This window comes from Chroicocephalus ridibundus, chromosome 3 (assembly GCF_963924245.1).
Source record: "Chroicocephalus ridibundus chromosome 3, bChrRid1.1, whole genome shotgun sequence".
Classification (NCBI taxonomy): Eukaryota; Metazoa; Chordata; class Aves; order Charadriiformes; family Laridae; genus Chroicocephalus; species Chroicocephalus ridibundus.
In genome coordinates, this window is record NC_086286.1 from 93,367,739 (window position 1) to 93,384,218 (window position 16,480).

Below are 16,480 nucleotides of genomic sequence, written 5' to 3' on the forward strand. Positions count from 1 at the left end.
GTTTCTCGTGCTGCTGTGATGGAGAATGTGCCGATGAATGCCTGCGTGCTGCTTTTTAAGCCCCACACGCTGAAGAGTTGTATTCTGTCAGGTGCCGCGATTGGACTTCATCAAGTCACGGGAATTTCTGGCAACCACAGGAGAAAGAAAAGAAAGACTGCCATTTTGAACAATCCCAGAGAAAGAGCCTGTGTTGGAACTATTTCTGTTCACTGGAGGATTTTCCTGGCTGGCAGAGACTGTTTCTTCAAGTGTAATTTGAAAGAGTTGTCTCAAACATGAACTCAAGCCTTGTAAGCAGTTGATATGCAAACAGTGTTCTTTTCAAGGATGAGCCTCTCTTCAATATAACTGTTTTAAATGGTGAGCATAACCCCAAAGAATTTGGGATTAATTTGAAATCAGTAAGTTTAGAGAAACCAAGTTGAAGGAATGGAGTAATTAAAGCAAGGATAAAAACCAGCTTCGCTTGTTCAATTAAAGAAGCAGGTGCAGACTAAGTAAATTTACTTGTAAGAAAAAAGGGAAAACTGAAAGGAAACACAATTAAGGTGGGCAAAACACTTTATATAAGGGGGAGGTGATTTAAAGAAGCTCTAAGTGAAGCACACCATCTGGATGAAGTTGCAGAAACTCTCTCAAATCAAGGCAGTTAAGAACTGCTAAACAGAAAAAGACCCTTTCTGGCACGCAATAGAAGAAAAAGCACAAACCAGGGAAGCTACAAGTATGTAGAGCTGGGCAAAACTTCTCTGAGCTCTAAAGGGAAATGTACATATATGGACAGCTGCTCAGAGAATGAAAGCAAACACTGAAGGAAAACCTCTAAAACTTCATCTTTTGCTTTTCCTAGTTTTGCGCTCAGCGTTATGAATAATTAAAAATATTTTAAAACTTGCCCTTTTTTCACTATTAAGCTGAAACAGAGTAAAATGCTAAAGTTAATGTCATCTGTTGATTATTATCTGACTGTAGTTCTTAAGTACTTTTTTCCCAAGCTGACCACTGAAATCTGTGCAGGGACACTAAGGTACGGAAGAGAGTTTTTTAAGGGCTTAGAATTGAAGAAGCTGAAGTTGGAGGCAGATCTGTGGCTGTAAGGGAGCAAGGTGACAATGCCTTAGCTAAAAACAACCTAATTTTGCCCTTGTCTTTTCCCTTCCCTCTGTGAAAAGAAGGATAAATGATGGGTTTTTACAGTACTGATCTCTCTGCACATTGTGTCTCATTTTGTCGCCCAGCCATGTGATATTCCCATACTCTTTGTCTCATCTAGCACCCCCAGGAATGTCAAAGGCTCCTGCTCGTCTGTAACTCCTTCCTCATTTTCTGCCTAGTCTATTTTTTAGGTTAAGCTGCTTCTCCCCTTGTCACAGGATGCTGAAGATAGCTAAAGGAATTACTACTGTGCAAGAGCTAGAAGTTGTTCAGCATGTAAATACTGTGGTTTTACTATCCTTACTCAGAACTCACTGCTATTTTACCTCTCAGAGAAGCAGCACTGCAGCGCTCTCTTGCCGTCGGGAGTTTTGGAGAATGCCCTGCACTTCTGAGGTGTGAAATGAGTTATGAGCAGGCCCTTCCACCTCCGAGAAGTAAACTTTGTTTTGGTCCACTTAGTTGTCCCTGCAGGCCAGACATGCTCATGGGTTGTGGGACTAAAAAAAGCAGAAGCTATAACATTTTTTTGTTTGATGAAACAGTCATTCTGGGTTCTCTATTCCCATACCAGCAAGAGATCTAAAGACTAAATTCCCTTGTCTAGATCAATAAAATATGAACATATATTAATCACTCCCAAACCTATGGCTTTTTAAAAAAGGCCAAGGTGAACTGAATTTCAGATTAAATAATTTTATACAAATATGATGTTAATTCTAAAATTTCAAAACTAGATCCTTTAGAAACACAAAGATAAACTTATTTATATTATTGATGACTTTCAAAGTGATTTACATCATAGTATTTCACAGATGGCTTTCAATCAAATTAAACATTTACAAAGGATGAAATTTTTAGTGATTGTAGGCGCAGATAAGGCTAAGGAACTGATGCTTTCTTTGCCTCAATCTTCAACGCAGTCCCCTAGGCCTTTTGCTTAGTGAAATTGTTCAAGGAAAGGAACTATTAGGAGTAGCTGAAGATCAAGTTAGAGTTTTTCTTTGTGAGATTTCAGCCCACATATGTCCATGGAATCAGGTCGTCTACATTCATGACAGAATTAGCCAAAGTCCTTGCAAGGCAAGGACGGGATTTGTCTGGATGGGTGAAAAAACATGTGGGTAAAAAAATGGTTTGTGGTCAAGCTCATGCTGTAGTGGTTGATTGGTTGTACTTTACCTGGATGCCTGTGACAAGTTGGGTATCACAGGGAGCTATCCTGGGATGTGTCCTGTTTAACGTCTTTATCAGCGACCTGGAGGATGTCACGGAGTGCACCTGTACCAAATTTGCAGACGACACCAAACTAGGGGTCCTGGTTGATATGCCTGAGGGCAGGGCTGTCATTAGAGGGACCGATGTCAGCTCGAAGAACGGGCTGATAGAGACTATGAAATTCAGGAAGGACAAGTGCAAAGTGTCCAACCTGGGAAGGAAGAGCCCCTTGCTTCCTGATACAGGCTGGGAGTGCCAGGCTGGGGAGCAGCAATGTGGGCAAAGCCTTTGGGCGCCATAATGGGCAGTGAGCTGAACGTGAGCCTGCAATGGCCCTGGCAGCAACAAGGGCCAAAAGCATCCTGCACTGCGTCAAAAGGAGCACAGATCTAGGGAAGGGATTCTGCATCTAGGCTACTGCTGCCCATTTGGGCCTCCCAGTAAAAAGATGTTGATAAACTGAAGTGTGTTCAATGGAGGGCCACCAAGATGGCTGGGTCTGGTGCATCTGCGCTGTGAGCTGGGTTAAGGGACCTGGCCTTGTTCAGCCTGGGAAAGAGATAGTTTCAGGGGGACCTGACAGCAGCCTCCAGTGCCTATGGGGAAGGTATCAAGGGGTCAGAGCCAGGCCCTGGGTGGTGGGAAGACTGAGCATAAAATGAAATAAAAGAGGTTCAGAATGTGTATCAGGAAAAAAAAAATTCCACCACGAAGACAGTCAAGCAGAAGAGCCTGTGCAGCAGAAGAGCTTGTGAAGTTGTGCAGTCTCTGTCCTTGAAGGTTTTCAATACCTGACTGAATATTTAACCACCAACAAACAATGTGGTTTGACCCCACAGCTAACCTTGCTTCGAGCAGGAGGTTGGACTAGACACCTCTTGAGGTCCTCTCCAACCTGAATTCTCCTATGATCATGTGAACGTCAGCAGAATGTTGTGCCACTGTAAACTCTAAAGGGTTACTCTGTACCTAGCAATGCACAGATAACGGAAAGAAAAAAATTAAAGATTATTACAGGATTAAAATTAGGAAACATTTCATTTCCACCATTACCAATATATACAAGCAATAGCTACCTCCAAAAAAAAAAAAAATCAGTAAATCACAACCAGATTATAACAAGATTCCAAATTAACTTTACAAAAATATCGTGAGACAGTTCACTTCAAAATCCCACCCACTGCTGTCATTAGGAGACATGTAAAATTCTTTAGCGAATAGAACAGTCAATGGAGCAGCACTAGAATAAAAATTTATTTTCTTTGTCTCATAATTTTTCCAATCTCATAAAAAGAGACACCCTATCATAAAATTCTTTTTAAAACAGATGGAGACAGGTACAAAACATAGCCAAGCTGGGAAGTTAAGAATGCAGCAAAGTAACAAATTAAAAAATCATAAACCGCTATTAGGCTAGTAATTGATAAGCACTGCTAATTCAGCCATATAAAGATATAATTCAACCATATGTGTGTGTATATATATACACATATATATAAATATATGTATAAAAGCCTGAACAATTTGCATTTGCAGAACATTAGCATTTTGCCTAATTCTCAAGTACATATATTTACAAAAAAGAAGTCAGCAAGACAGAAGAAACGTCATTGAACTGTTAATTCTAAAACTGTAAGGGTAACTCAGGTGAAACACTCCAGGGAGCGATGACAGGTCAGACCAAGTTCTTTTTTTAGTGTTTCCTATTCTTTAGTTCGATGACATGTTATGCTCAGCACATGGGACTTTGAGATTATTCGTTTCAGACATCTAATGGTCTCCACTCAGCAAAGACCATAGGTATTTTCTCTGGATTTGGGATTCCTCTCTGGAGGTCAGATATGTAAAAGTTGGATGTCTACATACCTACTTAGTAAATACTTTAGGACTTAGTTAAAAGTTCAAGCCGCAGGAAGGTTTCTTCCAACTGGGTTACAAATCCTCACCTGTAACAGCTAACTCCAGGGGTTGTCTCAGTCACGAAATCACGGAATCTTCAGAGTTGGAAGGGACCTCTAGAGATCATCTAGTCCAACTCCCCTGCTAGAGCAGGATTGCCTAAAGCACATCCCTCAGGGCTGCATCCAGGCGGGTCTTGAAAATCTCCAGAGAAGGGGACTCCACAACCTCCCTGGGCAGCCTGTTCCAGTGCTCTGTCACCCTCACTGTAAAGAAGTTTTTCACAAAAAAAACCTGTTTTATCAGTTTTCTTTTTTTTTTCAGTTTTCATTTTTTTTCTTTTTTTTCAGTTTTTTTTCTTTTTTTTTCAGTTTTCTTTTTTTTTCTGTTTTTTTCACAAAAAAAAACCCTGTCATCCTGTTTTATTTCAAAACTAGAGACAGGGATGTTTACATCTAAAGCTACATCTAAAAGTCACTGTACAAGAGCAGAAATTGTCCAAAGAGCATGGACTTAAACCTGGGATTCCCTATTCCTAAAAAGAGACAAGATATCACATGGGTGGGATTTAATTCGCACATTAAGACCTAAATGCATGTTCCTGCCTATGAGCTACATATCTAAGCTCATGCTATCATCACTGCTCGATTCAGTTCCCTAAGCAGACACATTCAGTGACAGCACCACTGAAGATCCTCCAGAGCATGAGAGGCATCTACGCAATCAGAGAAAACATGACACAGGACTTACAGAAGATCCGCAGTCCTTTGGGGTAGCAGTTGTAGACTCAGTACCGTTAAGGTACTTTGTACTTGTTTCATAGCTTAGACATCATAACAACTTGGAGATATCTAAATATCGAATACCTTTGTGCATCTTCATCTTAAGGCAAGTCCCATCTCGGTGAAAAACCTCTTCAAGAAACATGAGACAACAATCTGTCTAATAACTAGTCTGGTTGCAGAGGTTATTGCCCCCATCAAAGCTGAGATGCATTCACTGACATGGTTCAACTGCACTATTTAATTTTGCACTGAAACAGATAAGGAGAGCCCAGGTGACCAGCAAATAGCACGTCTACAGAGAGGCTAGTGTGCATCTGAATTGCTACAATGGCATTACAAGGGAAACTCTCACTCCGCCCAAACGCTTTCAAAGCTGCAGAACAAACGGTTTCAAATCTTTGTCAGAGTGTAAGCGCCACGTAGTTATTCCATCTCTGGACACAAAACCCCCTCTCTCTACATGCTGTGAAAAAGATTTCAAAAATCAGGTCTCAAGTCAGCAGTTACTTCAAAACTTATCAAGGATGCACGTGTTTCCTGAAATATCCATTGCTCTTCCAGTGGCCTTGAGAGGTTGCTGGTGAGAAAATGCTACAATCTGCATAGAAGAAGATATGTGTCCATTTGTGGACAAAAATAATTGACAAAAAATGACAAAAATAATTTTTGCCAATAGATCAGCAAATATGCAGTGGTGTGCAATCTAGTGTTGAAACTGTTCTTTAGAACAGGAGTCTTGAAACAATACACATTTTGCTATTATACCGATTCCAATATTATCCTGTGTTTTGTGTCTTTTCTTTACAAAATACTTTTGAATAAAGCTTTATTAAAAAATGAAAATGATATCAATTAGCTACCAGTTCTTTCTGTTTATTCCTTTCCTTGCTCTTTTTGTAATCATGCTTTCAGTGCTGTGGAAGGAGATGGAAGAACTGATCCTCTACCTTAATGAAGCAAACACACAAACAACCAGTAAAGCAGTAACAAAAAGGGCAGAGTAGATCCTGAGTGGTTATCAACCTTACATACCATTTAACTTCATTTTCTTTAATTTGAATAAACTTATCTGACTTTCTAATGTGAATATTCAGGAACACTTGTTTTGCAAATCAAACAGGTTTCTGTTGAAAGCATGCTTGCTAAAAGAAAGCACTAAACAAATGTTACCATATGACATACCAAATACGAAGTTTAAGAAACAGAACAGTGGCCAGTGTCTAAATAAATATATCTTTGGGGAGCCAATTCAACATCAAAGTAACTTTTTTGTAAATATTAATTTATTTCACATATATAGAAAACAAAGGTTTAATATCTGAAACAAAAGCATTCAAATTAACAAGATAAATTATTTACAGTATTAAAAAAGTGGTGTTTCAGAGAATGTTTCTGACATAAAAATGGATCTGAAGAAACAAGTACAAGGGGAAGCATAAGGACTAATGCTAAAAATAGTTTATATTTACGGCGAATATACACTATTGGGAGACATAACAAAACTAAAATGTTTAGTAGAAAAAAATGCCATTCATCAGAATAGTTATCCTCTATGTTTATCAAACACTGGATCAGTTAAGGTATTGTTGGACTCATATTTTAAAGACCTTTTATTTTTAATATAATTCCTGTTAAATTTGGTTATCATTATGCATATAATTCCATCACAGAAATAAAAATTTAAATATCAGATAATACATAAATATACAAAGGGGATTTTATCAACATTCATTAACTTCGAAAAGAAAGGGTAAAAGTAATCATTAAAGGTGTTAAATTTATTCAGATTAAATCTTTGAAACCATTAGTCAACTTGGAGTGAATTAGGCCTTTACTCAAGTGAAGCCAAGCAGTAGAAAATAAACGTAAGGAACTTGTAAAACTAAGCACCAGATTTTATTTTGATCAGATAATGACTCTTTTGATTAAATCAGAAACTAAGTCTGTCCCATAAGAATTTGTAGCGATAAATTACCAAGTTTAAAAACAAACATTTTTGTTTCTGCCAACCACTCATGTTCTCTAAAGCTCACAGAAGCTATACAACTCTTTACACACACATTATGTCTTGACTGTAAAATTCTTAAAGTGCTTATTTTAAGCATCTCCTGAAAGAACTTACTTTGCTGTCATTTTCACTGCGTATGCAAGCACTAACATGCTGTTTTCTATTAAGAGGAATTGCATTTATTCAAAACGACACCTGGATTATTATATTTTTTCTATATTTAAAATTGGAAATAAATTGCATTATCTCTGAAACTGCTGTATAGCTTAGTTGTTTAAAGTAAATGTTTTCCAATAATAACAATTTTCCTGTCTGGCTCAAAAATTTTCCAATGCAATCCCACAACAAATGCACTGTTAAAAAGTAGGCTACTGGTTTTAATCCATTTGTATTTGAGACGAGTTCAAAAGAACACTCGCTCTCCATAAATACAAAGAAAACAAAGGGAATTCATCTGAGAGGTGAAGAATAATTTGATCAAGGTTCTTCAGAAATTTGATTTTTTCTTCTCCATCATAGTCTGAGCTTGAAACATTACTGTCTTCTGCCTCATTTTGAAGAAGTTGTTCCAGAATCATGCACAAAAGAAAAATATTCTCATACCGGGTAATATCGTACATGGCCTGGATCTGGGAATAAAGAAAAATCGATACATAAGCACAGTATGAAAATGCTTTGGCAGCCCACCATCTCAGGTGACAGTTTAAGGAATAATTTTAAAATTTGCAGTGGTATTTATATAATCAGAATGGCTACATGCTCAGTATGATTACTTCTAAGAAATGTTTTCCTTTTTGTGATAGCAGCCAAACGAACTCTCCATCACACTACCAAATGAAAAGTCAACATAAGCTCCTGTTCATGAGTCAAAGAGGGTTTTCTCTACCTAATTATCCATAGGCTGTGACATACAATAATGATCTACAGATAAAAAACAACAGCAAAAGCTTTGTTTTAGGCATGTAATTAAAATTGGTGGATTTCTGTTTTCTGAGAAAAAAAATAACAAGTGAAAAAAGAATTTTTTTTACTCTGAAATATAAACAATCATCTATTCAAATGACACCTCTAGAAAGCCCAAATTCCCAGTCTCAATAGAAAATACACAAGCCAGTAGTACATATCTGAGTCAGTCACGAAGTGAAAGAGTCAGTTTGTCAAATAAACTCACTGACCAAACTACAAATTCATTAAAAGCCTTACAGCTTTTACAATTTATAAATTTACCTGACCTGTGTTTGGAAACTGCAATTTCAAAACTGAAGCTCTCAGAAACTCAGCTGTACATAAGGAATAACTGGTAAGATAAAAACTTAAACCTCTGGAATGAAATTCTGTGTTCTCCTTAACAGCAAAATCTACCAATAATATGAGATGACCTTGTTCTGAAAAAGGCTGCAATTATAGCAGCTAGGTGATCAGAACTGAAATGTAAAATCATAGCTGCTAGAAAATTAATTGCATATTTTAGAAAATGTATGGATAGCTACAGCGAGCCTAAACAACTGTTTAGGCCTGTGGTACAAAGCCAGATGGGACTAGGCTTCGACATGGGTCTATGAATCAGTATCAAACCATCTTACCCACCCTAAACCACATACTGCTAGACTTTCCAAAGTGTGAAATTTATTACACATTAGTTGTTTTTACAAACAATGTAAATCTTTTTGATTCCACTAGAATGTAACAAAAAGACAGCACTTTACCTTCCTCAGGTAATGCTGCTACTATCCACCTCTGTGGCAGATGGTGGCTCAGGGATTGCTCACTTTGTCTTTCTGAGATAGGAGTTCTTAAGCCTGAAATCTGTGTTCGAAGCTCCCCAGGGTAATGTCTTTCAGGTAACCTCCCACCTCAGGGACAATACTAAGACACCATAGCCATCCTACTCCAAAGCCTCAGTGTAGCAAAGTCATTTTGCTGAGTTTTTCTAGACATCTTGAAAATTAGGTTAATTGCTGGAAAATATTACCCCTAGCCTTGCATGCTCCAGTTCTGTCTCTCTGGTATGAAAAATCTGCAGTTCAAAAGCTGCTGCTAAGAATTCAATATTGACATTCTTATCACAACAGACAGCAAAAAATATAAAAAGGACAATATTAAGCATTTGCATACTTTCAAATTCCAATTAAATCAAGTTGTATAATTAGGGAAAACCTCCTTCTAAAGCAGAGTTAACAAGACAGTCTGTTTCTTCAAATATCAAGCATCTGACTCTAAGACAATCATGCTTATACAGTGATTGTTTTGACTATTAACTAATACTGGTGAGCTAAATGTATTTATTTTGCTTATTAGACTAAACTACAGCTTTCTGAGTTGAGAAAACAACTGTTATTAATGACTTCCTGAATTTCTAGGGAATAGATGATTCTAAAAGCCTACAAAGTCTGCTCTTAAGACTGTCAGTGTAGGAGTTATCCGATCAAACACAGGCATCAACAAGCTGAGACAGTTATCCTCGGTTCTTGTTTTAGTCAACAGAGGGAAGCAAGGGGTGGACTCACCTTGCTTGAATGTAGATATCTATTGCCATTTTGGATGTCCAAGGGTATCCAAGGCACATGCATGAGTAGAAATTTACATAAGAGTCATCAGCTGTAAGCCAGGAGTATCACCTTAGGGCAGCCAGTATGGTATTAGATGGATGAGTTTTGGCAGCTGAGTAGTTCCCAGGGTCTTTGAGGATGTAATTCATCCCATTCTAAACTAAATCCTCTGATGTACCATGTCCTGAAACTCTTTACAATGAAAAACATGATTGTGCCCAGAAAAATGACTATGTAGAAACAGAAATTGAAGTTCTATGCTTTTAGTTCCTGTTATTTGGATATCAGAAGTACAATGTTACAAGCAAAAACCTTGCTTTTGATTCTTAAGTGTTGGCCTTGTAAATTCACTCAGACCTTCCTTTCACATGAGGAATCAATAGAAAATGTTTTAGAAAGGCAAATTATGTCACTTCACTTATCCCCATAACCCCTCTTCCAAGTAATTAAGCAATTGTGTCACTTCCAGTGGGTCTTGAAAAGCGCAACTAATTGCAACTTAGTAAAATATCTAATTGATTATGGATAATAGAAACCACAAGCTAACTAATTCTCTTTCCTCTGCAAATACTACTGCACTAAAGGAATTATTTTAGCCACATAGAACTGACTTTGAATGGAAAGGCTAAGTCTGATGGCAAGGAGGAAGTATTTTTTTTTGATGTAATTGCTTTTCAGGGGACAAATGCACCTTGAAATATTTTTTTATAAAACCCGGGGGGGAAGAAGGGGGAAACAGTCTAGAACATTTTCTGGCTCAAGGCTTATTAACCTTTCCAACCCATTTAATAACCTGAACAAAACGTATCTCCATTTCTTTTGTTGGATGTCTTTTGTAGCACTAATTGATGCAATTACTACCAATGCAAATTTATGCCACAGAATTTGTAGAGGAACACCTTTTCCTGTTACCTAGTGGTGCACAGTCAGATAACAGACGTATTCACCTTGCTCACCAACATGTGTAAGCGGGTAGCAGCACATGCACATGTACACACATACGCACAGCTAGTCCATCCAGAAAGTTCAGAAGATATGTCTGTAAAGCAAGCCTTATATATAGACTGCAGTTCCAAAATACATTAATATCAACTTTAAATAGCCTTAACACTAACTCTGTTTTCAGAAAGAATTTTAAGACAATCACTCTTTTTACAGATCAGATGGGTGTGCAATATAGGTTTTGGATGCTATTTTTTTTTTGTGAGGTCAATCCTTGCCGATTTTTCTTCACGAAGTATTTGGAACTGTATTTTTTAGCCATCTGTGTTCCAGGTCCCTCGGCCTTTATATTATACTCCTTTATATTATACTCCTTCTTTGCAAAGCAACAGGTCAGATGGCCCTGGATCAAATTCCAAGCCACTGCTCTCTTACTGGACATTTTTGGAGTTGGGGTCTTCATCAGCATTTTGGACAAAAAGTAGGGATCTGAAAGCACAGAATTATTTGAAGTAACAATCACAGGATGGTGGATGTAATTTCTGAAGGTTAAAAAAGAAAAAAAATCCCAAGTGATATTCCACATGCAATTTTTGCACTTACTTAGAATATTTTTGTTTTCATGTCTTAGTGGTTCATGCACTTTTAAATCACCTATTCAAGTGCTCTCAGTAACAACAATATAAAACAAGAACAAGAGAATAAATACTAACTTTGGAGAAATTCTCTACAATTCTTAAGCCATTTACCAGCTGCAAGTTATATTTTTAGTGATGCAGTCTGTTGAGGCTGGAATTTTCACATGCAGAAGACTGATGCTACCTTCTAAGTACAGGCAAATAACCTTTATTACTTTTGCATCTCAGAGGATCTACAGAATGGAGACAATACTTGAACAGTGCAAATACAGAGTAGATGAAAAGAAAGAGATTATGTTCCCAGCAACTAGTATTTGCTTCCATGCAGCTCAGATACTTATGTAGGCTATGGACAAAGCGTCAGCAACACCTGCATGCTTTCTGGAACAAGCCAGAAAAAGCTCTAACTCAGGAAAACTTCTTCTTGGTTTTGAATGGAACGTTGAAGTGCTGAAATTTCTGACAATATTAAAACAATTAAAATTAATCTAGAAGCACCATTATGTTTGATTAATGACAAAAAGCTTTCCTCCTTTTCTGTCCCTATAATTTAGTTAACACCTGAGATACCAAGTTTAAATGTATTTTGCAACAAATAATTATACACAACATAACGTTATATAAGATACTGACATACTGATACAAATTTCAATCAAACTGGGAGGATGAGTGTTTATACACCTCTGTTGTTTAGAAAATGATAACGCTGACATTCCTAGAAGATGGCTATTTTAGCAGAAAAGTGTTATGTCCAGATCCCCTCAATCCATCATATTTTAACAGTTTTGCTTCTTGTGAATTTTTTTTCTTGCAACTTTTGTCACTTCCATTTCTTGGCAAACTTTTACTACTCAGCAGGGAAATAACTTTTGTGCTAGCAAGGTGTCTTTTCTATGTCCCAAGAAATACTATTTCAAATTTCACTGAGATATCAAGTATTAAAAGTTGGTATTCCTCTCCTTTTACATGCCTATTTTTCAGAGAAGCATAAAAGGAAGATCAAAATAAACAACAGGAACTTCTAAAGCCTGGCTAATACTGCCTTTCAATGGAAGCTGAGGCAGTAGGACCTGCAGCACCGCCAGCTGCTGGGCTGTGATCACTTAGTTAAGGAGGACAGAAGACAGAACAGAACCAAATCTGCCATCTAGCCATTTCCAGCAAAAATCCCCCATGGCCCATCTCCTCCTTTGGGAAGCAAACGGAGCCAAAGCTCCTAGACATTCCTTAGAGCAGGTAGAAGCCAGCAAAGAGCATGTATCTACCTTGAAATAGTCTATCACCAACCAACACATCATCTGTTGCAAGCAAACAGTCCTAGTACCCCTAGGGCAGGTGCATGTGCAGACTGAATTCTTAGCAAGAAAATGAAGATTCATGGGCTAGGAGGCCACAGAATGAGTGTAAGCTGATGTCCCATGTAACACAGAACATGGGACATACCCAAACTACTTCAAACTGTTTGAAGTATGCCTGTTGGAAAATATCTAAGCTTGATTTACACATTTCTAGAGACACAGAATCCTGTATATGCTGTTTTATGGTGAATTATCCCAACTGTTTTTTTAGATCTATTTGCTCGTTGAATTTCTGGAAGTAGGAGGGTTGCTCCATCTAGAACTAAGAGGAAGGCAGATATGGGAGTAAACAACGAGGCAGTGACAAAGTAAATACAGCCACTGATGTCCACAGAAATGAAAAAATTATTTCTGAGCTTACTGTGCCTCCATATAGGAGAGATGCTTCTCTGAAACTGTTTTCTGTATTTTAACACTACATTTGTCCTAACAAGTATATCATTATAAAAACAAGTCCCTAAATGGAGACATATTTGAAAGTACCACTTTTTAGGAAAAGTGTTTCTAAATCATTATAACGAAAAATAAGAAAGAAGTGACTGGCTGGAAACTCTATCAACAAGTGATCAGCATTTAGTAAATTTTGTTTACTAAAGTAATGCTGACAAACTTAAGTTTTCAGTAAAAACAACACTGTTTTACTCTACCAGTCCAGTCTGAGTCAGAGGTTAATATTTCAAGAATGACTGAATTGTTTCCTCAGGTGGTAATACATTCTCAATTTATGAACAAAGAAGATAAATTCTCACAGGGAATTCTGTTTTTGATCCTGCGTTTTCCTTTGAGAAATCTCTATCCGGGCTACTCATTGCTGCGTTCAAGTCCTAACACAAGACAAACATTTTTCGGAGTGCAGCATGTACATTTGGATAATAGGCCTTTTACTTCAAAACAACACAAAGTCTTTTAACTGCATGTTCCACAAGCATGTAAAAAACCTCTGCGTGGATCATTAAAATTTACAAAACCAACAATATCCATCACATAAGAAAGCACACAGTAGGATAAAAGAGGTTATCTCTAATTGCTGTTTAGTGTTTTTATAACACGCTGATAAGCATCTCTGAAATATTTAAAGCAGGCATGCATGAAAGACTTAGCTAGAAACCTTTTTGTTCTGATTTTAATACTATTTTATTTGGTTAAAAAGCAATTACCTTCAAAATTGCCATGACTCAGGATTCAGTTTTTAGATGATTAGCATTTATCTTTAATTGCTTTTTGTTTTGTGATTTTGAAATGCATATTTCCCTAACATCCTTCCCAGTAATCATAATCCTCATTAACGACGTCAGTATTCACCTGCTGAGAAAGTTCAAACTAATTTACACCCTCTTTCAGTATCTAAAGCAAAATTCACACCACCTCCAATTCCTTATTTAAATTTATACCACCACCACCCCTCAAACTTTCAAAGTATTTTCATCTTTTATTCAATGAGATCAGAAATTCTAGTTGTGTTGTCTTTATTCATGCTATCATTTTCTTCTCAAGACTCAACAATTCTACTTACAGATCAAAACCAAAAGTGCCAGCAGAAAGGGTCAAGGAATTACTAACATTTGTGAAAGTTAAATTCCAGAGGAGGGACCATCATCTAAAATCTCAGAACAAATGAATCTGCAGCTACAGTGTGTGCAGCAACTACAGTCATGGGTAACATTTTGTCAACAACACTTTAGATGTCCCAGCCAGCCCCACACTAGTAAGGTTTCGGAAGCAATAGAAAAAAGTCTTCTGAAAATTATGTCTGCCCAGACACGATAATTTTGGCATACCCTGGAAAATACTTTTGCTAGCAAAGAGAACAAGCACTTTAAATTCTATAACCCAAGGGGAAGATGCTTATCCCAGAGACATCTATGCATCGTGCCTCTTCCACATATCATTTAGCAGGGTCATCTGTTACTAGCTCTTAATATGACACACTGAATTACAAGAAATTCCCAAGCCAACTTAAGCAATATTATTCTTATCTAGTAATATGATTTCTACAACATATCATACGAAATTAAATTTAGTAGCAGTAGAGCATTCAAGCTTCCATTTTGGAGTAAGAATTATAACAACTGCCTTTCAAGCAACATAACGAAGACAAAGAAAGCTTTAAAAAAATACATTCTGATCCCCATTATCCTGTTAAAGAAAGCTAAAATATGAGTCACTAAGAAATATCATTTAGAGAGGACAACCAAAAATGAATATATGAACGTTCCTGGGATAATAGGAATTTATAAACCTATTTTATTCCAAAGTTCAAGGCATAAACCTCAAGTGTCACTTCTGTCATATATGTTATTTTGGAAATCTATTCTAGAATAAAAAAATTCTATTCTTCACAAGCTGAAGCATGAAATATGTTGGGTTGTTTTTTTTCATAAAAGAATCTGAAATAAAGATTGTGAAAGTATCTATCATAGTATGGGTCCTTCCAAACCAAATGGGCATATTTCTAATTAAAGAAAAAAAAAAAAAAGTAAACTTCTAGACCAGACAGTCGCATGCAAAGTCACTATGAGGGAACGAGGAGAAAGAAACCAACAAAAACATTTTAATGAAATTTCTCAGTTATGAATACTTCGATATTACAGAAAGGCTTCTGCTGTGGTTTTTTTTTGTTTTCCTGGTTGAGGAGGAGAATTGCCTCCATTCCTGTAAACTCATAGGAAAATAGAACTGTGGGAAAGAGGTTTATCAATTCAGCTATTAAGCAAAAACTCCCTGGTTTTAGCTCCTTCAGATGTATGCTTCCCTCCAAATAGGAGCTTCAATACAACTTACATTGACTTTCAATTCCAATCAGTCATAAAAAACTGACAAGACTGTACCACATACTTTGTTCTGCCTCACCTTCTACTCCATCTTCAAAGTCCTATTTGGGACTTCTACTTTTCTATCCATATTCCATTTAGCTTTCCAGGAGTCAAAGGACAGAAGATGGATGATAATTTAGATGTGGTTAAGAACAAGCTGCTAATTACTAGTGGAAACTGAGACAATGACAAAGAGAGGGGCCTTAGCACATAAACATCCAGATTTTATAACTAGAAGGTCAAGTATCACATCAAAGTTATTCTAACATATCAGAAAAACAACCTAAAAAAGCAGGAAGAATATAAGCTGTCAATCCATCTGTTTCCCAATTTAGTAGCTACTGCCTTTAAGAAAAGCAAGGAGTAGAACAGAAGAGAGCTCTCATGTTCCGTCTTTTTAAGTGTTCTTGAAAGTGGTAAGGAAGCCCCTCCTGACCAGAAACCCTATGGGGCTTTGATTGCTGGTGACATCTCAACGGGCCTTCCCAGACAGAGCTGTGTTCTGTTCACAGGCAGACTTGTCTGTCCTTCAAGGTTTCCACTCAGTTCCCTGGGTCAGCCTTATACATATCAAGCTTCTGTTTTTAGCAAAAAGGCGAGAGGTAACACATTCACAACATCACTTGATTGTCTGATGTGTTTTTCCTTCATTTACTGCAAGCAAGTGCAGGAGTACCATGTGCAATAACGGTATCATTAAAATAAGAGACACTGTTTGTTGACACAGAAATTATATTCTCATCCTACAGGAAATACAGCAATGCTAGTTATCTAAGTAGGTCTTGAAAGTAAACATAATACATGTAACACTTTTATAGGTAAAGAATGACACTAAGGTAAAAAAATTAAGTTTTGAATAACAACAACAATAAAAAGTCCTCTATTAATTAAAATCACAGTAGAAAACAATGTATTGCTGAAAAATACAGCTATATTAGTTTCAAAATATTTACTGACAGATGTTTAGACATCTTCAGAAAACACACAGAAGTACTGAAAATAAACAGCACTCCCTTTGCTTTGCTCTAACAAACACAATCCTGACAGCAATGCAAGATACACACTTATTAGTACTTAATCACAATTCATTCATTTTTGAAAATAAGCTTTTG

The 16,480-nt window shown here is 37.0% G+C and overlaps 1 protein-coding gene across 2 annotated transcripts in view; it reads right to left on the minus strand.

Annotated features, from left to right (window-relative positions):
* The window catches only part of MEI4 (meiotic double-stranded break formation protein 4), a 137,669-nt gene that overhangs the window by 59,546 nt on the left and 61,643 nt on the right, over positions 1 to 16,480 (minus strand). Inside the window, exon 5 of one of the 2 annotated variants that reach the window (XM_063330137.1) lies at positions 7,446 to 7,697. The exons of the other annotated variant lie outside the window; for it this stretch is intronic. Coding sequence (XP_063186207.1) covers positions 7,446 to 7,697 — 252 coding nt within the window. Of the gene's footprint in view, positions 1 to 7,445; positions 7,698 to 16,480 lie in introns of those variants that run through there. 2 annotated transcript variants of the gene reach the window in all.